Source organism: Ursus americanus, chromosome 5 (genome assembly GCF_024610735.1).
Source record: "Ursus americanus isolate L20-20 chromosome 5, mUrsAme1.1.p, whole genome shotgun sequence".
Taxonomy (NCBI): Eukaryota; Metazoa; Chordata; class Mammalia; order Carnivora; family Ursidae; genus Ursus; species Ursus americanus.
This window is the reverse complement of record NC_142131.1, coordinates 29,474,444-29,498,833: the sequence shown is the minus strand read 5'-3', so window position 1 is coordinate 29,498,833 and position 24,390 is coordinate 29,474,444. Positions and strand designations below refer to the sequence as shown.

General features: G+C 41.9%; 2 protein-coding genes across 10 annotated transcripts in view; one reads left to right on the top strand and one right to left on the bottom strand.

Annotated features, from left to right (window-relative positions):
• The window catches only part of PDE8B (phosphodiesterase 8B), a 248,116-nt gene extending 237,730 nt beyond the window's left edge, over positions 1–10,386 (top strand). For 6 of the 7 annotated variants that reach the window (XM_045796423.2, XM_045796422.2, XM_045796421.2 and 3 more), the window contains exons 18-22: positions 1,491–1,708; positions 3,333–3,453; positions 5,552–5,719; positions 7,901–8,030; positions 8,596–10,386. In XM_045796423.2, coding sequence (XP_045652379.2) covers positions 1,491–1,708; positions 3,333–3,453; positions 5,552–5,719; positions 7,901–8,030; positions 8,596–8,705 — 747 coding nt within the window. In that variant the 3' untranslated portion in view covers positions 8,706–10,386. The remainder of the gene's footprint in view (positions 1–1,490; positions 1,709–3,332; positions 3,454–5,551; positions 5,720–7,900; positions 8,031–8,595) is intronic. The other variant, XM_087862050.1, reaches the window with a different exon arrangement.
• WDR41 (WD repeat domain 41) overlaps positions 1–24,390 on the bottom strand; it is a 59,532-nt gene that overhangs the window by 1,897 nt on the left and 33,245 nt on the right. For 2 of the 3 annotated variants that reach the window (XM_045796425.2, XM_087862053.1), the window contains 5 exons: positions 20,662–20,846; positions 17,587–17,708; positions 16,677–16,765; positions 15,650–15,783; positions 7,379–13,217 (listed from right to left, as the gene is read on the bottom strand). In XM_045796425.2, coding sequence (XP_045652381.2) covers positions 13,065–13,217; positions 15,650–15,783; positions 16,677–16,765; positions 17,587–17,708; positions 20,662–20,846 — 683 coding nt within the window. In that variant the 3' untranslated portion in view covers positions 7,379–13,064. Of the gene's footprint in view, positions 1–7,378; positions 13,218–15,649; positions 15,784–16,676; positions 16,766–17,586; positions 17,709–20,661; positions 20,847–24,390 lie in introns of those variants that run through there. The other variant, XR_015724462.1, reaches the window with a different exon arrangement.

Below are 24,390 nucleotides of genomic sequence, written 5' to 3'. Positions count from 1 at the left end.
AAAGCTGATCTTGGTATTCACTTCAATCATCAACAAAGTAAGGAATGTGGTCCAAGAGTGATGCTTTTGAAGATCTTTATCACCTACGGTTAAAAAAGGTGACATGAGCCTATGTTTGTATAGCCCTTTCTTGGAGGAGCCATGGCACCTCCAGATCCCTCCTCCAGGCTCTCGGTCCTCCACGATACGGTGCGTGAGACACAGCACTGCCGAGGCCACACCCTGCCAGTGGAGGACAAGACCTGCAGCATTAATGCCAAGACCAAAGAATGGCAGCCCCTGCAGCCTAGAGTAGGAGATGAACCTCACTTAAGCAGAACCACTCTAGAAAAAGAGAGATTAAATGCTTGATAAGTCAGGGAGTTCTCGGTCACTTTATCATCTCTTACTCTCCTTCCCCTAAGAATTTTTCTTTAAACTGTGAGTTCTGCTAGCGTCTTCAAAATCTGAATGAATTTCTCAAATAGCAAAAGAAACAAGGCTAAGACTTTAATACACTTCAAATTCAAAAGACATATTCTAATTCTGACAGTCTTGCCAGAGAATCAGAAAATGTAGAACTGCAAGAAACCTTGGAGAATTGGGCTGGAAGGGGGGCTTTTGAGCTCAGAGATTTAGTTACTTTTACTTCTCTGTGTGTGTGTGTGGTTTGTGCCGTGCCCAGTAAACTGTCAACTCCATCAGTGCGGAAAGCACGCCAGTGTGGTTCATCAGTGTAGTGCCAGCACTCGACTAGCTGGAACCCAGTAAGCCCACACTCAATGATTACTGAACGATCTCTTACATGCTAGTAGCCCTTTAATAACCTCCTAAAACCATAATCTGAGAAAACAGCTGTATGCCCTTACGCTCTGGTTTGTGTTCTCAGATTACGTAACAAGAGCTCACGAAAGGTCTCCCTTTTGCCTTTGCCATCTGCTAGCCTAGAGCTGAATTTTGTTTTTAACTGCAAGAGCTGCCTTAACCTTAGTTGTCCTGGGAAAATTCTTTCTCTTATCCTTGATTCTCTTGTTTTGCTTGGCGCTAATCCTTTAACCTTTGTATGAAGAGTTTTGATGTATTTGTGCTATTTACTGCCATTCTCTCACTCTTCCTGTAAGCAAGCAGATAAAATAATACTTGTGATCACAGGCCGCTCTATGCTGTCTCCGCTCATAGGAAAGTGTCATAGCAATACCACAGGGCAAGCATTTGAAAAAGCCTGTTTGGCTTCTTCCTGCAAAGAACTGGAGTGAATGGGTGCTGGGAAGAGAACGTAGGCATCCGTTGTAATGTACCTGTCACGTATCACAGCTCAGATTTCTGTTTCCCTGCGCTAGGCTGCGGAGTGTCTGATGTATCCTAGGTGGCCCCTCAACTTCTAGGGAACCAGAGAAGGCTCATCAGGCTAAGAAAATATTCTGATAATCCCATCCCTCCCGAGGGACAGATGAGTGTAGGTCTCTGACATCCGGTGGATAACATTCCACCTTCCCTCCCCGCGGCCCCAGGGAAGCCTCGATCAGCTGGATGAGGTGGCAGCGCTGATTGCCGCCACAGTCCACGATGTGGATCACCCGGGGAGGACCAACTCGTTCCTGTGCAACGCAGGCAGTGAACTGGCTGTGCTCTATAACGACACTGCTGTCTTGGAGAGTCACCACACCGCCCTGGCTTTCCAGCTCACAGTCAAGGACAGCAAATGCAACATTTTCAAGAATATCGACAGGTTTGTTGCGCTTGGGTTCTTACGCTCAGCTTTGTGAAGTGTAAGTGGGAAATTCCATTTTCCCTAACTTCTCCAAGTACTTAGCTGCTTCGTGGGGTAAGGAAAAGGAGATATATCAATAGTTGGACCATTGTATCAGACGATAAAATACTCATCTTGCCCTTATAAGCTTACCTGTACTTTTCAGACTTTTATCTTTGACTTTCTTTTTATTTTTTTAAAGATTATTTATTTATTTGACAGCCAGCGAGAGAGGGAGCACAAGCAGGGGGAGTGGGAGAGGAAGAAGCAGGCTCCCATCGGAGGAGCCTGATGTGGGGCTCGATCCCAGAACGCCGGGATCACGCCCTGAGCCAAAGGCAGACGCTTAACGACTGTGCCACCCAGGCGCCCCTATCTTTCTGACTTTCATTTGGTTTTCAGTGGGTTCATGGGCACATTTCACATAACCACAAAATACTTACACATGTTGACTGTCTTACTAGTAAGTGCAACAGATATTTTTACCCTCCCAGGAGGACATCCCACCTTTTGTATAACTCAAGGAAAATGCATCCTTCCTCATCTTTCCCCAGTTCAATGTTTGCCACTTAAAAACCTAACTCATGAGGAGATAGTGTTGTTCTACAGGTCCCAGCAGAGTTGTCAGAGCCCAAAAGGTTGGGCAGGTTTCCCCCTTCCTGGCTGTTGTGCTCTGGTCTGGGCAGAGTGGGCCGGCTGGGAACAGACAGCAATTCCTGTTGGCTGCCCTAACCCTGCAGTCAGGCTACGGCTGCTTCCCACAAAGCAGCAGCCAGGCTGGAGAGCAGACTTCTCCAGGGGCAAGTATACACGGAGCGGAGCTCACTCTGGCGTCAGGGACCATGCCTCAACATGAACCTAACACTTCGGTTTCCAGAAACCTGAGAAAACATGGAGACCAGTTAGTCCACCTTCAGGAAGTTTCATCAGTGTCAAGGACTGTTTTTAGAACTTTAACTGGAAGAATTTTCTCTAAGAGCAATTTTACTCAGCTCTCCGTTCTGGCTGCTGGAAGTTAGAAAAAGATTATAGGAACTGGAGAGTAATTTTGGGCAGGTTTATTGCTCCATGCATTACAACTTCTATCTAATTTAGAGAATTACTTATTCATGGGAAATCATTATTCCAATGCCATCATCTAAAGAAGTACTGACAATTCTCTGTAATAAAATCACCAGTGTCTGAGCCAACTGCAGTGGGGACAGTCATCAGGTTGCTGCGCCAGTCTGGCCGGGAAGGAACTTGTCATTTCCTCCCACCTCGCTGTTTTTATGTTGCCACGGGAAGGTAGAAGGAAACCACTTTGTAAAGTAAGTGCCAACTATGTGACATCTCTCCCTCCCTCACACACACACACACACACACACACACACACACACACGTCCTACAAGGAAGGGTCAGCTGCACTGGGGACAACGGAATGGCATGGAGTCCCGGCTTACCGGGAAGAGGAGCAGGTAAACTGCTTTATGATCTGCACTCCTTTCTCAACTCCGTGCTCCCAGCTTCCACCCACACTGTGGAAGTGTGGTGAAATGGTGGCAGAACAGTTCTGATTCTGGACCTGATATGAACAAGGCTCTTTGTCTTCTGGTTATTTTAGGAACCATTATCGGACACTGCGCCAGGCTATTATTGACATGGTGTTAGCAACGGAGATGACCAAACACTTTGAACATGTGAACAAATTTGTGAACAGCATCAATAAGCCAATGGCAGCTGAGGTAAGCATTTCCCCCGAAATAAGATACATCAGAGTATTATTTCCATTAGAGGCTACTCTGGCCTCAACGCACTTTCTCTTCGTCCTGAATACAAGGTAGTTATCTGTTCAGAGTTGGTAAAGAAGGGCTGGAAATACTGGCCACAGTGTCCACAGTTATCCTGAGCTACTTGGGAGAAAGGTCCTGAAATAAGGCCCATGGTGACAGGAGGAGGTAGGCCCAAAGAATGAGAGAGGCCTGCAGACAGCAGAGGCTAGCCTAAATGGTGGTATTTTAGAGGATCCAAAGCCCTAATTCTCTGTCATCTGAGACCTCAAAAGCGGCTAGTTTAAGAGAGACAAATCAAGAAACACTCTTAACTACAGGGCACGAACTGGTGGTGGGCAGAGGGGATGTGGGTGGAGGGAAGGGAGAATAGGGAAGGGGGATAAAAGAGCAACATATACAACTGTTTGTTTCGGGTGTACAATATAGTGATTCAACACTGTCTACTAACTATACTGGAATTAGAATAACTCAAATCAATAAATACAATAGAAGCTGAAATTTAATATTAGGGGGAAAAGTGGATGTTTTAAAGAACTACATTGCTGCTGACTTGCATTAAAAACATCAGTACCTAAAGACGCCAGAGTCCAATGGTGAGTGCTAGCTGAAAACAAAACACTTGTCATTTTTCCTTTTCAAAATTTACTGATACACCCTAGTCCTGCCTTAAGGCCCTCCAAACTTGGGTTTTAGAAACATGCACAGAAGGTTCACGTCTCTATTGTTTAAAGTGGTATCAACTGACCTCTGAAACCATGAAGCTGCTCCAGCCGTGTGAAATCAGGAAAGCCTTCTGCTCATTTCCATTGAGAAGAGGTTGCATGTGTAGCTGGATGATGAATGGCTGTCTTAAAAGTAATGTGATCAGTAAGGAGACTGTGTAGGACCCACCACATGACCAGCGTAGCTGGAGGGACAGTGTCCACCTCACCTGGTCTACTTCATCCCCCAACGGTCCCACAGCGTAATGCCAGGGCCCTCTCTTTCCAGGGACTGACTTTGGGGGTAAGGATCTGGGGAATCAGGAGGGAAAATTTATACAGAATTTAGAGTTGAGGAAAGTCACCTATCAAAATAAGCTCCCAACTCTGTGTCAAGATTTATTATTTACCAGTGTCTACTGTAAGCAGTATCAAAAGAATAACCCTCAGAACTTAATTTTCTGTCCACTGATGGTTTAATAAATAGGTCTAGTCTCAAAACAAAAACTCTTAAAATGTCACACAGTTTTGCAGCTTGCAGAGCTCTGGAAATCTCAAACAATTTGATGTCTTTGCAAGCAGAAACTAGCAATCTTCCAGGTTTTGTGCCATTGGCCTGTCGCTGCATTTATGTAAGCCTCCTCACAGAGCTGGCCACTTGGCTCAGGACCCCTGACATCCATCACTAGGTCTGTACTCCTGTGCAACTGGCCTTTGTAAACATGACTGAATACACCCAATCCTGCCCTGGGCCACTTTCTGCTCCGAGTCCCCCCACCCCGCCCCAGAATGTTCACGGCTCATGACTCGCCACCACTCAGAACAGCAGCCTGGAAAGCATGAGTGGACGGATGCTTTAAGAGAAAGAAACAAAGCAGGAAGGGGTGGGACAGAAGGTCATAGGAGAGAGAGATGGCAGGCATAAGAAGTAGATAAAGAAATGATTGAAGGGTCATATGTATGTGTTCTTTCCTATCTTTAACATATTTTTTTAAACCTGGAAGTTGTTTTTACACATCCTGATAAAATTGGGAGAAAACCCTCCTTTAAAACGACATACCAAACTACTAAAAACAAAACCAAACCCTGCTTGTAACAATCACCTCTGGGGAAGAGGATGGCAGCAAAGGACTGGATGAATAGCGATAGGGAGTTTGATGTTTTAACTGCTTTTGTCTTGACTGAGGTTATTTTAGTACGAGGAGAGGTCAGTGTATTATATATGGAATTAAGGGTGGGAAAACTTGAGTCCCAGTCAGGTCTAAATGAGCCTGGGTGCTGACCATCTGATGTCAGGTCACTGTGGTCATAACATCATTTTAACCCTCATATGACCATCTGTTTTCCAGAGTGAGGGCAGCGACTGTGAATGCAACCCTACTGGGAAGAACTTTCCGGAAAACCAAATCCTGATCAAACGTATGATGATAAAGTGTGCTGATGTAGCCAACCCATGTCGCCCCCTGGACCTGTGCATCGAATGGGCTGGGAGGATCTCGGAGGAGTACTTTGCACAGGTACACTGCCTCTCTAGGGAAGCTCTACTTCGCTTCTGGAAATGGCTCCAGGTCATGGAACTCTGCAGATTTTCCAGTTGAGTAGCCATCCATTAGTAAATGAATCCTCCCTGGAAAGAAATGGCTCACCCCGGCCAGAAGTAGACTTCTGGTTCCTTCAAGAGTGACTGATGTGACTGGTCACTGACCAAAGTCATTCTGGGGGAAAGGGGATAAACTGAGCCTTTGGAAGTATCTTTTCAGCATGAAAATGTTAGATCCTGAACTTCCACAAAAACTGGGCTACCATCCACTCACTTACCAGGTCGTCTCTCCACTGAGCCCTGTGGGGACACAGATAGGAGCAAGACACACTCCCACGCATGGGCAGCTCACAAACAGGAGGGGAGAGATGTAGACATGGATAGGTCCACACATCACTAAAAATAGGAAGTATCTCTAAAGGAGGTATGCTAAGTGCTATCTGAGTTCAAACAGATATGTTTCCTAGATGATTTAAAAGGAGCTTTGAGGGAACTGGTATTAAAGTTGCGTTTTTGTTTTTTGAGACGATTTAGATATATGGAAATAGGAAAGGACTTTTGGAAGAGAAAGTATCATGTGTAAAATTAGTAAGGAAGAAAAACAGAATTTTTATAGAAGGAGAGTAGCAAGACGTAGTTCACTTTGCCAGGGTGAAGGAATTGAAGGAAAAAAATCCAGAAATCAGTAGACCGCAAGATGCCTTTTGAAATCTAGGCCTACTTCCAGGGAAGAGGCTCTGAGGACTGAGGTGCGTGTGTGTGTCACAGAAATGGAAACACGCACACAGCCACAAGTCCTGCACTGTGGGAGGGCCGCTATGGTGGAGTGTACCAGGAAGGCCGGATAAAGAATGGCTCGTCATGTCCCAAAGGGCTGGACGGGGGGCGGGCGGTGACTAGGTAAGTCCTAAGTAAGTTAACTGCAGCTTTCAAGGCCAGGAAGAGGAGCTCCGAAATTGAAGAAAAGTAGGACAGGCAGTTCTGAGCTTGCCGGAGAGAAGGGGGTAAGAGTAAAAAACCCAAACTACTCCTTGAACAGTGGACATTTTAAAGATGCCTCATCGATTAACCTGAAATGAGCAAGCTGAGCCGAAAGCTGGTAGGAGGCCATTAATGGGCCTCCCAGGATCCACAGAGAGGGCTTAAAACCCTACTCCTAATTATTCTCTAAGTACGGGAATGGGGAATGGGAGAGAAGCACTTTTAAGTTATTTAATGTAAGTTCCTCGTTCAGGTGTCCTTCTCCCTCACAAGCATTGTGGCCTAACAATCTAAAGTTAGACACGAGGCCTCTCCTCAAGCTGGCCTCTGGTTCAGCACATCACCCGGAAAAGGGGGATCTTAATATTCAGCTCAGGACACGACGGCCTTACACAAATAAACATACACGCTCATGTATAAATACTCAGACTGACACACTCCCTGAGAGAGCCACATGACAGGTACCCAAACCTGAACAATCACAGTCTGCCAGTTTCTCAAGTAAAAGTAGTGTGCCGTCACAAAGAGGCTGGTGCGGCTCAACTGCAGAAATGCTTTTCCTCAAGACAACCGAATTATGCTGTGGTCCGCAGTGTAAGGGCTTTATGTGTACTTCCCATTTTATCAAAACACGGAATTTTAAAAGGACACATACTCGAAGGTCAAAATTATTTATTAAGTTTAACAATTTCTACTGCTTCAATGAGGATATTCGTAAGTAAACTTGGCTTTTTAAACTTCAGGCTCATGGCAGTCAAGACTACGGTGACTCCTGGTACAGTTTGGTGCCAGTGTCTGGATTCATGCTGAGGCATAAGTACTTCACCCACCATCGCTTCTGCACCCTCACTGTAAATGGCAGTATTACCAGTGTCAGTACTTAGTGGTACTACTAGGACTTTGGAAACAGATCGCCGGCAAGGGGGTAAGAACCCTGAGATCAGTGCCTCAGGAGGGGCTCTGGTATAGCACAAGAGCCTTCCGAGTCAGCAGACCTGACTTGAGTCACCCCAGCCCGTCAGGTGGTTGACTTACGTAAGCCTCAGGAGCTTACTGAACCTGTCTTCGTACCTACAGTTACATGAGGACCCATTTCCTGAGTTGTTCTGAGAAATGAGATGCCACTGTGACAGCTCCTCGTGTGCCCCACCCCTCTGTGTGTTCTCATTTCTTGTAGACTGATGAAGAGAAGAGACAGGGGCTCCCTGTGGTGATGCCAGTGTTTGACCGGAATACCTGCAGCATCCCCAAATCCCAAATCTCCTTCATTGACTACTTCATAACAGACATGTTTGATGCTTGGGATGGTAAGGGAGTTGGTGTTTTGTGGCCTAACAATCTTTGTTATACTTTATGATGATAACCCACAGTGACACAGGTTGGGCCCGAAGGTGTAAGTGAAACGTTACTTTTGGTTGTGTGTGTGTGTGTGAGAAAAGCTAGCTGTGGGCTGGCAGTAGCCAGGTAGGGAGGGGCACGTGTGTACTTTCTGCAGAGAACCTTCTGTACAGAAAACTCAACGGATGCTTGACAACTGCAGCAACAAGTCTTAACCTCTGGGAAGCATAGGTTTCCACAGCCTGCAGCAGGTTTAGCCTGTCACTGGAGGAAATTCAAGAAAGAACACCAACAAAATCTTCGAATCAGAGTAGACTGAATACATTTTGTAATCTTGCTGCTAAGCGACTTTTCAATTTTTAAATAGATGGTCCTGTTTGTATTTCAGAAACTAGTATCAGTAAGTTACCTTCTCATGCTAGTATGTGCACTAAGGGTACCTCTCTTCCACTTCTGAACCCCACTCTGTCCCAAGAGCCCCGGTCTTACACACGCTCCAGCCACCTAACTTGGGATTCTTTGCTGTCCTTGCAGCCTTTGCCCATCTGCCAGCCCTGATGCAACATTTGGCTGATAACTACAAACACTGGAAGACATTAGATGACCTCAAGTGCAAAAGTCTGAGGCTTCCATCTGACAGCTAAAGCCAAGACAGAGAAGGGGACCTCGTGATCTGCGAAGGGCACTGTGAATCCAGTCATGTAAATAAGAGGCATTCGCATTCCTTTCTAGTGAAAAGGACAGGTGTAGATTAAGGAGCTGGTGTTTAATACTGGACTTGGAGTCATTCAAGTCCCCAAACTGCATTTTTAGAGTTACATTCCATGAAGAAAAACACATGTTCTTTTGAACACTTAGTGACAGAACAAACACATGGCAAAATCCTTTGTCCTGTTGTCATCCTGTGTGTCCTCATCAAACCATAGAGCTCATTTACTATAACTAGCAGGACACAAGCAGCAAAGACCTGGTGCCTGTCAGCCCATCTTGCTGGATGACAAAGTAGCTTAGCTAGCGTTCCGCTCGTCTCGTACCATAAAAGTCCCTGTCACTGTTTGTTTAGCTTGACTATTTTCCTCAAGAGTCTCAGTCTGAAAGGTTCATAATACCTAAGGAAAAAAAACGAGCAAAAAACAACTAGGACCAAATTACTGATAAACTAGTTAGTTTTACCACCTCGATGGCTAAGCAGTTCCTTTGCTCAGTGGTGTGACACCCAAGGTAGCCCACAGCCTCGGCCCGTGCCTGCCATAGACTGGCGGCAGCAGCCCTCTTTCCCAGAAAAGGAATTCATCTTAACAGAAAGCCCTTCATGATGGGGACGGGACTGACACCTTGCCTGGGGGGAATCCAAGAGCTTCCCTTCCTTCTGGTTTACAGAGGCAGTCACAAGGCATTACAGTGAGTACATAAAAGCCATTAAATTTGAATGCCCTTGGATAAGCTTTTTTTAAAGAAAATTTATATACATTTGCTGTTTAAAATTTTTATTAAAGCACTCTAAATTTACTGGGTGTAAGTCCGTGGGGTAGGTTGTGCAGTGTACCATCTATACGTACATATTTGGGGAGGGACGGGGAAGTTCCAAGGTTCAGATGTTTTTAACCTATCTATATTTGAGACCTTGCCATTTTGCTTTAATGATGTAAAAAAGACAAGACTGCAAGATGTGTAAATAGATCAGAAAATAGGCGTAAGGAGAAGCAGTAAATACTATTTTATGCTCTTAATTGTATGCTAAAAGCTTCTAAAGCACAAGTGCATATTTTTATACAGCTCTTTTGAAAACTTTCTGTGATCTACATAAAGTCAGACTTACTTGAGATTTTCCTTTCTCTTTTACCAAACAACCCTTCTCTATGTATTGTAAATATCAGAAACTCAAAGTATCTTTGTTTTCCTTTTCAAATCCTCTGTACTCCATGCTGCATTTTTAAGAGGTATAAACAGAGGCTGAATTAGTTGAATAGTACTTTTTTCAAATGAAAATTGGAATGCAGAACACTTGAAACCAGTATATGGGAAGGAGAAAATGACTTATCACTACATAATGTGCCAATGTTTTTTTCTATGTTTTGTACCAAAAAATGAAATCATATATGACAATTCCATGCAAAGAAACGTATCTAAATTATTTTTGCTAGAAAGGCGAATGTGCTTGGTCAGGACAGCAGCTAGCTTTGTGTTGTAATGCTGCATTATGTAAATGTGACGAAAATGTTTTTGTGAAGTACTTGTAACTAAATTCCTACAGCCATTTTTCATTCCCAACAGCTGTTTTTATTTTATCCCTTTGGCCTAAACTTTTCATTATTTCAAAATTTCGCTCTAGTGTCCTTTATTTCATGAGTCACACACTTCATTTTCAGACACATTAAATTCAGGATGTCAAAATCCCATTTTAAGGAGCTAAATAACTTGCCTAGGCTTCAGAAGCTTGCCCGAGACGAGGACAAGCTTTACCTCGCCGTGTCGCTTTCAGTTCCATTCGGTAAGTAACATTTATCAGAGATGTCTGACATTTTCTGTAGGAATGTTACAGCTTATTCCTTGTAATGTCAAATTAATTTCATAAGAACTTACTTAAAGGCTTTAAGACTGCCAGGTACCAAAGCTTTAGCACGGCTATGATCTTAATCAGTGTGTAATTCTCTGAATTGCTAACTACTGCATTCTTCCATAGTCTTTCTGAAGGTATAAACTACTAGAGACCCCTATTAATTGAGAAGAATGCTATCTAATAGAGGTGGAAGTCACATCAGGACTACTACTTAACTAGAAGTTAGTTATAAGGTCATTCTTGTACAGGTAACAATGTTTTACTTCCAATTTTAGATTTTAAAATTCGCTTCCTCAGTCAGGGCTGGTTAGTCTTGGAAGCAAAGAACAAGCCTCAGGCTGAGAAAGGAATGACACGGTGCCCCTGCAATTCAGGCTCTTGCTTGTATTAGGCGAAGACAGCCAGAGAAGGAGGGAAGAGGGGATTTGTAAATAAAAATGACAAGGCCCACTACGTAGTGTTACTTTTGGTGCTTCCAGTTCAACCTCTAGCAGGAGTCTGCATACAACGCCTGAGCCGTCTTAGAATCTCCCAGCTTTCTGAGTTGGGGGCGTCCCTCCAGACAGATACGAGGATTGATGGTGGTACTTACTTACAGTACTTGTTGCTCCCAAAACTCACCTCTGGGCTCTGTCACTCCGTGCAAATACTAACCCAAAACTATTAGGAAATAAGGCAGTTAAAAAATCTATGAATTCCTTATGTAAGTCATAGAAGAGGTCTCCTACAACTCAAGAAAACTACTTGAAAAACTCAAAAGACCTCCTGTAAAATGAAAAAGCTGGCTAACGTCCGGCTAGCGAGGAAAATGTTAAAGCCTGACAGTGACTGCGATGCCTAACTGACGTGCTCAACCATCTCACGCACTAAGGCCGGGGAAGAGGGCTGACCGCAAGGCCTTACCTTCCTGGGCCTCAGTCTCCTCACTCCTAACATGAGGGCATCAGTCTGGCGTAGATGACCTTAGCTCTTCCAGTCTGGAGGTAGTTGTGGAAGCAATGGTCAAAGGTAAACTAGTAAGAACAACGATTCACAAAGATTCTGTTACAGACGAGTGGGCTAACAGTGCGTCGGCAGACTGCAAAGGAGAAGAATCCGTTCTCCGACCGCGTACTAGGATTCTGTGATCAGCACTTCAAGAATAACTCCACAATTATCTCCACTTTCTTAATTTCTATTCTTTAGTACCAAAGGGGAGAAAGAGGATCCTGTTCTACAGCTGGTGGGGTGATTGATAAAGAGGATTAAATCTGAGTGGTCACTGCAAGTAACTACACAAGTGAAGCCTTCCTCAAGTACTTCCTATCGGAGGAATGGCGGGATCAATCAGGCACTTGGGAAACACTGCACCTCTTTACTGACCTAGCTCTCATCCCCGGCAGACGTAAGGGCTAAGTGCTGGTCCAGTCCCAATCTAGTGAATAGCTACTCGGCCAATTCACATGGGGGAAAGAAAATACACCCTGGTAAGATTCCTACCGATCTGAGTTTACAGAAATTACAGCAGCTAAACTAAAACAAAAGGACTTAAATTACTTGGCACGACCAACAAAAAAAGTTGAACAGTGCGAGACTCAAGTTTGCTCACAGAACGTTCTTAATTGGTTTCTAAGGACCAGCGAATCTGTAGGAGGTAGGATATATTTATCACACAGATTCTTAATCTAACGGGGTCTAAGGAAAACCAAAGAACAAAAAAACTTCTAATGAATGCCACAGTTTTGCTGTTCTATTTCCACCTCCTCACAGGGTCTAGGTTCACACGAAGCGGATCAAACCCAGCATAAAACAAGCAGCTCCTGGAGGTCTCGAGATCTGCTACATCCTACCTGTTATTCAGTGGATTTTTCATTTTTTCTTAAAAGTAGGCCCGTTAAATTTTTACAACAGGTATAGTTAAAAAAAACACTCGAGAATAAAGGCAGGTACTTCAAAATTCACAAAGGTCTAAATGAAAGTACATGTAACTTTAAAAAATTTTCGTGATAAGAATGTAATTATTAGAGGCAACGAAATTAGGTTGAGTGTGAGCACTTCTCTCGTTAAACGTAAGTTCATACAATCTCTGGTACAGGATTTTTTTAAGTGTAATTTTTTAAAAATTTTCTATACGGACACTATGCTAAAATTCTTTATCATCATTATTTGTGCTCTGATGTGAATACTTTCTGAAAATTCACTGCTGAAATTAGACCCATCTCCGCAGTGGTTTCAGTTTACTGCTATGTGAAAAGCCAAACAAAAACTTACAATGTATACTTTGTACTAATACCAGAGAAACAACCTGCAATTCTTGATCTGGGGCTTGTGAGTTTGAGCCCCTCACTGGGTGTGGAGATTACTGAAACATGAACTCTTTAGAAAAAATAATGCATTACAAATTTGAGTATTACCCTATATTTGATGTTCGAGGTTCATGCACGTGTATTCCAAATTCCTTCAACTAGACAGCAAGATACAAGTCACCATCCTCTTCTAACTTTTGAAATAACTTTAAACTGCGCAATCCAGATTCTCTTTCTCCATTTTTCCACAAAATAATGAGATGGTCAGCAGAGCACGTCACTAGTCCATGATCTTCAAAGTACAAAAACATCTGTAAAGAAATTTACAGCTACTGATTATAGGAACTTCAAAGCAAAAAGGCGAGGCTAATACTAGACTAACGTGCTTGTTAAGATAGGTAACTTGCAACCTTACTTGAATCTGAATGTAAAACTCATTTTTCATGAGAAATTGTATAATGGTCTCGCATTTATGACTAATAGTCTGTTTTAATAATCAGAACTATAACATCTATTTTCGTGAAGCACATGAATTCCTACAGCATCTTCTCAGTTTGACTAGAGTTCTTCAGGCATTCGCTGTAAGGTTAGGTCAGAAGTCCTGCCAGAACTTAATCGTTTATACCTCCCTCATTATTTATGGACAAATGGCTACCAGTAAATGACTAAATTCCAAATTCTGCAAGATAAACACTGGCTTGAGCTCTCTAATCCGTAAGCATTTACAGAATCCCCATCTATATATGCTCTGGTCCCTGCCATGAAGAAGGTTCTAGGTCAGCTGTGAAAACCATATCGTAGTTGAAACGAAGACTACGTATCCAGGTACTAAAAACTGCAGTTCACACTATGATTTGTCACCGAAAGAGAGGACCTAGATCAGTAACCACTGAAATAGTCACCTAAGCTTCAAAAACCTAAAACTTCCTCCCTGGTGGGAGGGAAGGGAAGGTCCTGCCTGGTGAAGAAAGAGGCTGGAAGAGAAGAATAAAGTGTTGTAAGAGGGCAGCAGAGCAAGAGTGAAACGAAGGAGAGAAATACAATATCAAAGAACAGAATGGGCGTTTTCTCTGAAGTAACAGTTTTGAACAAAGCAGGATAAGGCCTCGGCTGATGATCTGTAAGGGAAAAGGGGGAAAGAGGGGAGAAAAATACTACAGGTAACAAGGCTGGCTACAGAGTAAGGGTAAAAACATAAAAGGAATGAGGAAGTTCAGGAGGTAGCATCTAAAAGGGAGCCAGGATTTTTCTCAAAGAAGCCAGAGATACTTAAAAGCTTCAATGTCAACACTTTCAGGAAAATTCCTCAGGCTTACCTATGGCAAATATGCCACTTTGAAGGTTACCCCCACCCTTTTTTTTTTTTTTTTTAAAGATTTTATTAATTTACTTGAGAGGGAGAAGCAGACTCCCTGCTGAGCAAGGAGCCTGATGTGGGACTCGATCCCAGGACCCTGAGATCATGACCTGAGCTGAAGTCAGATGCTTAACAGACTAAGCCACCCAGGTGCCCCTACCCCATCATTTAAAAACCTTCACTGGGTACCTACTATTTAAAAAACCGAAATTCCCCAGCCTTACATGCAAGCACATTCATAATCTGATGCAAAACCAGGCTTTATCTCCTGCTAGTGTCTGTGCACAGACAACCGATGCTCCAGCCACTACGCACGTACAATCTTCGCACTTCTACCACATTCTGTCCACAGCCCCAAACTACACCACAGCCACAAAAGCAAACAACTGGGCTACGTGTTAGAGGAAAGCAAAGATAAACAAGACCCAACAATAGGAACTTAGGGTCACAAGGCTATCTAATCCTCCCCAACCTTCTAATTCCTGAGCACTCTCGGTCTACAATCCTCTGGGCCTGTCCTTAGCCGCTCAGGTTAACAACTTCTTTGGGCCGTATCCTTCCTCTCTATAAGATGCAGGAGGGCAAGGATTATATTACATGTTTCTTGGTAAACTCCAGTGTCTAGTATACTGCCTAAAACAGAGGAAATGACTGAGGAGTGCGGGGCTGCTACCCCTAAGCATAGATGCACATTCGCATGAAAAGTAACGTGCTCCTCCCTGGCTGTGAAACAGGGAAAAACAATTTAAGAAATTCATTACTTAGGGCTCTGCTTATACTATTACCAGTCCCAATCACCTCTTTGTCTTGATTGATCATATTCCTTTCATTATAGGCCATAGTGCATATAGCAAATATTAATGTATCTAGATTTCCGCAAGTGAGAACTGTATACATCTTACAATTCTCAACTAATATCTTCATATATGCACAATAACCAAGACCCTAAGTCTTAGGAAAGCTAACAAAACATCCTTCAAAAGGAGGTAAAACCAGTGCTCTGTTCACAAGTGTGACAAAGGTCCCTGGAATTCGATTCTGCGAGGCTTTAACTCTACATAGATAACCCAACCCCCCACGCACCCTCTACTACTGGTAGGTACTCAACATGATTCACCTCGCCCGATTCTTGGCTGTCTCCATCTCATAAATAATGGTGACTGAGCCCATTTTTAGAAGCAACACATTCCTTGCTTCTTCACATCGTGTCTCTGTAAAGGGAGATCTTAACCGCACATACTATAACCTATGCACGTTTAGATTCAGCAAAAACATACAGGGAAAAAAACAAAAACCTATAGGTCTCTACGATACCAACGAATGAAGAGCGCTAAGATGCAAACGCAGGATTGCCCTAAACCGTTATATGCCTATTAAAAATAATACCTCCACGGATGAGGAGTGTCCAATCAAATCTCCAATAAGCTCCAATGAACATGGAGGGGCATTTTCTTGTTGCTTTTTAACAGGTTGGCTGGCTTGTTTGTTCACTCTTCCAAATCCCCACATGTTAAAAAAACCTAGAAAAACAATCATTTTGGTCATTTCCAAAATTACTGTGCTCTTTACTGAGAATATAAGATCAGAAAAACAGAAAACTTAAATACAAAGATGTTCTGTGTTTATTTTAGTCAAGGGCTAAGGGGTGGTATGAAGCACTAAGCTAGGGTTTTTGTACATCTGTTACTTCATTTTAACCACCAGGTTTGCTGCTTGTCTCTTTCACTGCCCCTACTCACCCACTGGTGAAGGTGTATTAACACGACAAAAAGGCACTGGGAATGAAAGAGGAGAGCAGTAAAAGGCCTGAATCTCAGTGTCCCCCCGCCCCAAAAGTCACAACACAGATCAAAAAAGGGTACAGGAAAAGTAACATGTGTATCCAGAAACAATATCCTAGCAGTTCACAGAACCGGAACAAACTCCAGAGGTACCAGCATCTGACTGCTTACGCAAAGGCTGCTAATGAACCAGGATTTTGTTTTTCAAACCAAACACCTGCAGGTCAAGAGATCATGAGATTAGGATATAAACACAAAAGTGTTTTTTTCCGTAAACTGAGTTCAATATTAAAGCTTCAAGGCTGAAAGAACACTTTAACTTGATGTCTGATGGTACAAACCCTCTTTGTGTATCAAGCATTATGACAGACAATATAAAATGAATAATTACTTCAGTGGGCCATTTGTTCAGATTACCAGAAAAGAGTTTCCCCTAAAACAATAAAACACGAGTTGACTTGAAGTGAAAAAAACAGGCAGTTCTATAGTAGAGCAATACTAAGATATGAACCTGAGATCCCAATTCGCAGAGGCTTCGTGTACACGTGCCTATTTGAAGCATACTGGACATGATTCTTGTGGTTGCACGTAACTGCCGACCTTCTGCCTTTCCTGTGGGAAAAGACACGTACCTGTTGGTACAGGTTCAGCGGCAAGCTGCTGTTTTTCTCTTAACTCCCAAATGCGTACACTGCCATCTTCTGAGCATGAGATTAACTGCCTGTCAGAAGAGAAAATCAGCGATAAAAAGAGAGTGCACCATGGAGGGCCAATGCTAAATTTGCAGTGAAAGAAACCAGTGGAGCCCTCAACCGCTTCTCTTCAGCTCTGGGCAGTAGCAGATAAAAGTCACAGTTTAACGTGGCTTTACAATGCAAAGTAAAAGCAGTCCTCGGGAAGGGCACCCGTTATACTGTTAAACTGGCTCAAATGTGATAAATACTTCATCCCATTTTATAAAACCCATTTAGGAAAACAGCATGAATTACACTTTCACAATATCCTGACCCGTCCCCCCTTCCCTCCTCTCACTATATCTCTTCTCAGGGTGGCTCACGCTAAAAGTATCCTGCATAGAAAACAGTATTCCCTTCCTGTAATTTCATCCCCAGAAACTCAGCAGGCAGTTGATCCTGACAGGAAAGCCCTTGCTCAGCAGCCTCACACAAGGAGATGACCATTTCTTCCTGGACATCAACTACCACAACAAAGAGATGAGTTTATGGAAAATATAAGAAGAAAAACGAGCACACAGTGCCCAAAAGTCTTTATCTTTTTAAATAAATATCAAATTTTAACATTATCTCTTCCTATAATAAAATTCAATGTAATTAATTTGAGCCCTGCTCCCTGTAAATGTTGTAACGTATTGCCACAATACGTCTCTTCCGTTAGAGACAGCCATGGGTAGTCTCCATTTCCCAAAAAAACCTACCATGGCAAACCAGGGAGCCAGATAACTTTGCCACTTGAGAAACTACACTGGTGGTGCAGGGAAATGTGAGTTTCTTCATTTGTCATAGAACAGATGGGAACTCATACCTGTTTGGAAGTTTGGCAATATGCAGGACATTAGAGTCATGGGCGCTTTTCTGGCAAGCAATCACCCGCTTCATTTGAAGGTTATATACGTATAAACCCCTTCCGACTGCAGCAAATACGTTCTGGTTGGGGGAAAAGTTCAGAAATGGGCATAAAATTAGTACTTACCACTACACAGTATAACAGACTTCCAGCCCGGCTGTAACATCAGAAAGCCACTGTTACCTTCCCTATCCCTAGCTTTTAGTCCTAACTACCGTCCTGCCCCCTGAAGTACAAAGGAAAGCGCAGAGCATTTAAAATGTAGAAAGACACAAGCACTAACCCAGAGGAAGTTCTGCATATTACGCCCCTCGGCACCACCCTCTTGCCTCACTGAAATATGACAGCTAGACAACTATATCTGGCAACCACAGCTGGCAGACGGGCCCTACAGCGGAAGCTAGGTTTTCATTCACATAACACTCTATCCTTGGGAAACGACTCAGTTTCTTTTGCCTGGACAATGTGAGCAAAATTACCTGCACTCCACACCATCAAGCATGCAAGGACACAACAAGCATATGCTATAGGGGAACTATCATCTTAGGATCCTCTGAAGGATCTGCAAAAACATTTTCCAAGTGTATTATTAGAAGTACCTTTTTACTAAAACAACTTTAACCTTTTGAAGGTACTTTCACCAATATTTATCTTATTACAACCCCACAACATCTCATTAAGGTAGGGAAAGCAAGTACTATTGCCATTTTCCAGATAAGGAAGTTAAAATTTTAAAAGAAGATTGAAGTCACAGAGAAAGTTAAGACACGGAGCAGATATTAGAATCAAGGTTAGGTTACTCCAGTCCCTTGCTCTTGCCTTACACCACACCACCTAGCTTCTGAAATTATTTTGCATTCCTAAGAATCATTCTCTTATGCAATAGGTACCCCAGTAAGGCAGCCCTTTCAAAATCCCTACATTGCCTCTCTGTTTTATACCCAAAAAATCTTCTCATGCAGCCTCAAAGGCTACAAACCCAACTCAGACCTATAGTATTTGGGCCAAAGCATGCCCCTAAGGCTTATCAGAGTCTCAATCTGGAATGATCCCCTTGACCCTAGGGATTGGTACTCTGCATTTAGCAAGACGAACTGAGGACCAGTGTCAGGGACACTGATGAAACCTGGCCAACTTGCTAAAGTCTAGAGCCCTATAAGTAGCAATACAAATGCAAAGGAAACCCCAAAACTTGTACAAACCAAGAAATCTGTGTAGAGTTTAAATGATTTACCAAAGGTCACAAAGAAAATTATAAACACAACTAGAGAGTTAATGAGCTCTTGGGCAGCTATTACTCAACAGATTCACGGCATCAATCACCTATCATCAATAACCGATGGCCCCTTTGGGCGCCTGGGTGGCTCAGTCGGTTAAGCGGCTGCCTTTGGCTCAGGTCATGATCCCAGGGTCCTGGGATGGAGCCCCACATCCCTGCTCAGCGGGAAGTCTGCTTCTCCCTCTCCCTCTGTTCCTCCCCTCAGCTCATGCTTGCTCTTCTCTCAAGTAAATAAAATCTTAAAAAAAAAAAAAAAAAAAGGCTCCCTGTAGAAAAAACAAACCTCCCAGAAAGAAGAAATACTAGGGAAAACTGAGTAATGCTTTATTAAGAATTTATAGCAGTTAATAAGCATTAATCAGAATTTTTGAGATTAAAAATACAAAATGAAAAAACCTTAAACATTAATTTTTACAAACAGAAGAGCTATCAAATGAAAAAAATATACATAATTTTTAGGGCCACAACTCTTAGAAATGTAGTTTCCATGCTTATCATACATATTAATTTTTTTTTTCCAAAATAAAGTGTGGATTTGAAAAAACAATTTTTGGAGATGCCTGGGTGGCTCAGTTGGTTAGGCAGCTGACTCTAGTTTTCAGCTCACGTCATGATTTCAGCGTCCTGGGATTGGGCCCACACTGGGCTCCCACTCAGCAAGGAGTCTGTTTCAGGATGCTCTCTCTCCCTCTGCTCCTCCCCTCCCCAAGCTTGCTCTCTCTAAATAAATAAATCTTAAAAAAAAAAAAAAATCTTTGGGCATATTAGTATTGTTTTGCTTTTGTTTTCCAATAAGAGAGGTGCAAAGAAAACAAAAAATGGACCATGCTCTCCCCATCCAGAACACTATAAATGAGTTTTTAAAATAAAAATGACAACATGCAGAGCTGCCTGCCTGACTCAGGTGGAGAAGCATGTGACTCTTGATCTGGGGGGGGGGGGGGTGTGAGTTCAAGCTCCACACTGGGTGTTGAGATTATGTAAATAAATAAACTTAAAAAAAAACATGCATATGATTACAAAAGGTAAACAGTATAGAAAGGCACAAAATAAAGTGGAAAAAAAAAAGCCTCCCCCTTTTGTAACTCAAGGGTCACAACTCTTAAATATATGTCTTGTGATTACATTTAGAAAAGTAAGCCCTCTTTGCACACATTTTCTAAGCCAGTGAGGGCAAAAGAAGAAATGTACAGATCAGAGCCAACATTCAATAATCCGTTGGTACCAATCTCTCACTGTAAAAAAGATGTAAAGTGTTTCAACAGCATCACGACCAAGGTCTAAAGGAATGAATTTAGTAATTCTCACATAATCATCTTGCCCCAGGATGCTAGTACACTAAGAGAAAAACATTCCTAAAATTTTTAATTTCCTTTACCTCTGCAGGAAATGCACAAGCATCTTCAAAAGGATCCTTTCCCAAAGTGGTTCTCAAAGCCCATTTTAAGCCCTATCCTCAAATCCTATGGGATTATTTAATCCAACCAAAAATTTCAACAGTGTTCTTAAATCTATGGACTATTTAATCACTTCCTTGCCTCACAGAGAGGAGCTAAGATTAAAATGCTTTTTTAATGCAAGTTACGCAATCTTTGAAAAATATCAGAACACTTTAAAGCACAACCTGAACGTGGGGAATGATACCTTTCTATATCCAAGAGATTAAGTTTAAAAAAAATAGAAACTGGGTTTACTAAAAAAGCCAAGTTTACAGGTATTTTCTCATTATTATTATTATTATTATTTTTTTTTACCTCTTCATCCCATGTGAAATGATGAATAGAAATGTCATTTGGTTTTTGGCAGAGTTTTATTTCTTGCTGGGTGTCCAGCTGTGGAGATGGGTCCCAGAAGTTGCATTCACAGGCCTGCACAGTCCAGTCCAGGATATCCCAGATGATCATTTCTCCAACATGGGAGCCAGTTACGAAACTCACATCTAGGCAGAGTTCATATTCGTCTCATCAGTTTTCATTTTATGTAGGCTAAAGGTAAAAAAGGAATGGACTGCCTAGTCGTAACGCTCTATAAAACAACAATATTTAGAATAGTGAGGTACCTAGACAAGCCAAACAGAAAGCTGCCTATATCGGAACATCGAGACAGAGAGAGACTCAAGTCTACTTGGTTATTTAGTATGTGATAATAGCAGTTCAATTCAGTGAGGAAAGAAATGCCTCACACTGGATTATTTAGTTAACTAACTAGAGAAGAGAAATAAAAGAACCTTACCTTGGATCATATACCGTTTAGAAAATGGACCCTTCTTCTGTGTCTCTCTTTTCCTGTCACACTACTACCATACTCACGACACTTGTAACACCAGATGTGTGTGGGCGTTTACCCACCAAGCAATTCTGCAACACCAGCTGAGTGTCCTACAATTTAACTCATTCTGACACTCTGCCTACAGGTAGCATCAGATGCCAACTGCAAGTCCAGGTTGTTCCCTGTGCTTCTGACCAATCAGCCGTAAGTCAGAGGTTCTCACAGCTCCCCCTCAGGTTCAATTAATTTACTAGAGCAGCTCCCAGACCTGAGGAAAACGGTTCCACCAGCTTATTACAAAAGGCTATGATAAAGGACAGAGAGGAGCATCCAGATGGAGGAGATGTGGAGGACAAGGTGTGTGGGAAGGGCTGGAGGGCTGTGGAGCTTCCGTGTCCTCTTCAAGTGTGCCACTCTCCCAGCACCCCCACCCCCCAGCACTGGGACTTTATGGAGGCTTCATCATGTAGGCACGATCAATTATTAACTCCATTTCCAGCCCCTCTCTGGACAATGAGGGGTGGAGCTAAAAATTCCAAGTTTTTAATCACCATTTGGTCTTTCTGGTGACCAGCTCCCATCCAGAAGCCCACTAAGAAACAATGGTCTCATTACAACAAAAGACACCCGGAAAATCCCAAGAGATTTAGGAGCTCTTATGTCAGGAAATATCAGACCAAATATTAGCACAAAATTTGCTCCTTGTGCTCTTATCACTTAGGAAATTACAGGGGTTTAGGAGCTCTGTGCCAGGAACTGGGAACAAAGACCAATATATTTTTTCTATTATTTTACATATGCCAAAGTAAGTTTCAAATATATTAGAACATTAAAGGTGCTTAAAGGAGGGGCGCCAGGGTGGCTCTCTCGGTTAAGCATTTGACTCTTGGTTTCAACTCAGATCATGGTCTCACGGTTGTGAGCTGAGTCTGCTTGAGATTCTCTCTCCCTCTCCCTCCCTCCTTCCCCCCCCCCCGCCCCCCCATTTGAGGGCAAGCTCGCTCCCTCTCTCTAAAATAAATAAAATCCTTTTTAAAAAGTGCTTAAAGGATGAAAAAAATAAAGGTAAACGCTTTTATAAATGTGGAGTGCTAAAATAAGCTATAAAGGAAGCAGGGTGGGGAAAGATACATGTGTAAATATCTGCTTAGCAAAAAATTACATTTAAATGACAAAAGGCTGGGAAACATTTGCAACTCAGGTGTCAAAATAGGTTTATTATACTTGATACATAAGGAACTCCTAGAAACCACTAGAAATAAGATAAATACTCCAGGAGAGAAAATGGGCAAAAGACCTGAACAGGCAAAACAGAAAATATAAATGGTCAGTAATCATGTGAAAAGATGTTCAATTTCCTTAATAATCAAAGAAATCTAAAAGCAGTAAGATACTACTTACTGACTTTAAAACTGGGAAAGATTTAAAAAAAACAGGAAAATACACAATGCTGGCAACAGCACAGGAAATCAACATACTTTGGTCCTACTAATGTCCTAGTACAAACTACCACAATCCTTTCAAGTTTGTTGATATGCATCAAAACCTTTAAAAAAAATGTAAACCCATTGATCCAACAATTCCACTCCTAGGAATTTATCCTGAGGAAAGCAGATAAAAGATATATGTAAAACAAGGTTATTATACATAATATTAAAAATGTGAAGATAATCTAAACATCCAGTTGGGGTCTGAGTAAATAAGACCTCTACAAAATAAAACAGTAATGCTATTATTAAAAATTAAGTTGTAAAAGTATGTTTCTATTGCTTTAGAAATACACTCAGGGGGCGCCTGGGTGGCACAGCGGTTAAGCATCTGCCTTCAGCTCAGGGCGTGATCCCGGCGTTCTGGGATCGAGCCCCACATCGGGCTCCTCCACTATGAGCCTGCTCCTTCCTCTCCCACTCCCCCTGCTTGTGTTCCCTCTCTCGCTGGCTGTCTCTATCTCTGTCAAATAAATAAATAAAATCTTTAAAAAAAAAAAAAAGAAATACACTCAGGACATACTATTATAAAACCATAAGCCATATGTGTATACATATACATATGCTCAGCAAAATGCCTACAAGGATATGGATGACCAGTGCTTACATCTGCAGTGTGGGACAATTTTCATTTTTACATTCTTCATGTTTCTCACTATTTTCTCATTTCTCTACTATGACTATGTATTACTTGTGTAATAACAAGTTTTTATAACTTTAAGTGAGCCAACTAAGAAACCTTATAAATTATATATTTAATAGAAAAGGGATAACTGATGACACTAAAAATTATCTTAAAGAAATTAACTTGTTTTAATCCTTACATATTTTTGGTAAGGTAGAACAGAATAATACAATGTGAGTCTAAAAACCTAAGTTCTAATTATGGCTCTATTACTAGCTACCTGGTCCTCAGAAAATTATTTAACTTCTATCTTGGATTTCTCATGCATTAAATGAGGATGATTGTAAAAATCCAATAATAAATGTATAGCCGTTTTAAGAAGACATCAAATGTTATCTTTGAGTCCCTAGGATTACTTTGAGCCCCCAGTATTATTCCATAATAATGGTATTAAATATCCAGTTATTTGTAATTTAAGAATACAAAGATGAGTTAATTATGATTTGATTATTCCATTTATCAAATGAACCATGACATAAATATCTAATAACCAGATGAACACTCCCTCAGAAATAAAAAATTACCAACAATCATACATGTAAACATTATTTTGTCTTGGTTCAAAGTCCAACTTCTATAGTTTATTAACAGACTACAGAATTGGCTATGTGAAAAAACAAGTTCACTTCTCATCTGTGCAGAGAAACAAGTTTCTAATTTTAATAGTGGGACAGTTAAGGTGATACTACTCTTTCCATGACCTTCTTTTCCATTCCTCTCCCTCCTCTTTCCAATTTCATTCCAACTACAAAAGAACCAGAGAAGTTCAGTAGTGAAGATTCTTGACACTGACTCTGCATGTGTCATAACAGCTAACCTGACAGCACACAGCTGCCTGCTCTGCCTTAATCCTCCCAACTGTCTGTCATTCATCTATGCGTTAGAAACAAAGTATTTGTGCCCAGTTGGAATTTTTCACTTAGAAAAAAATACTGGCATTCAGCTAAGTCAGTGTAATTTATCACTGTATAATATATACAAACAGGTCAAAATGTTTCACACAAAACAACCTCAATGCTATATATGGATGGATTTTCATCCAC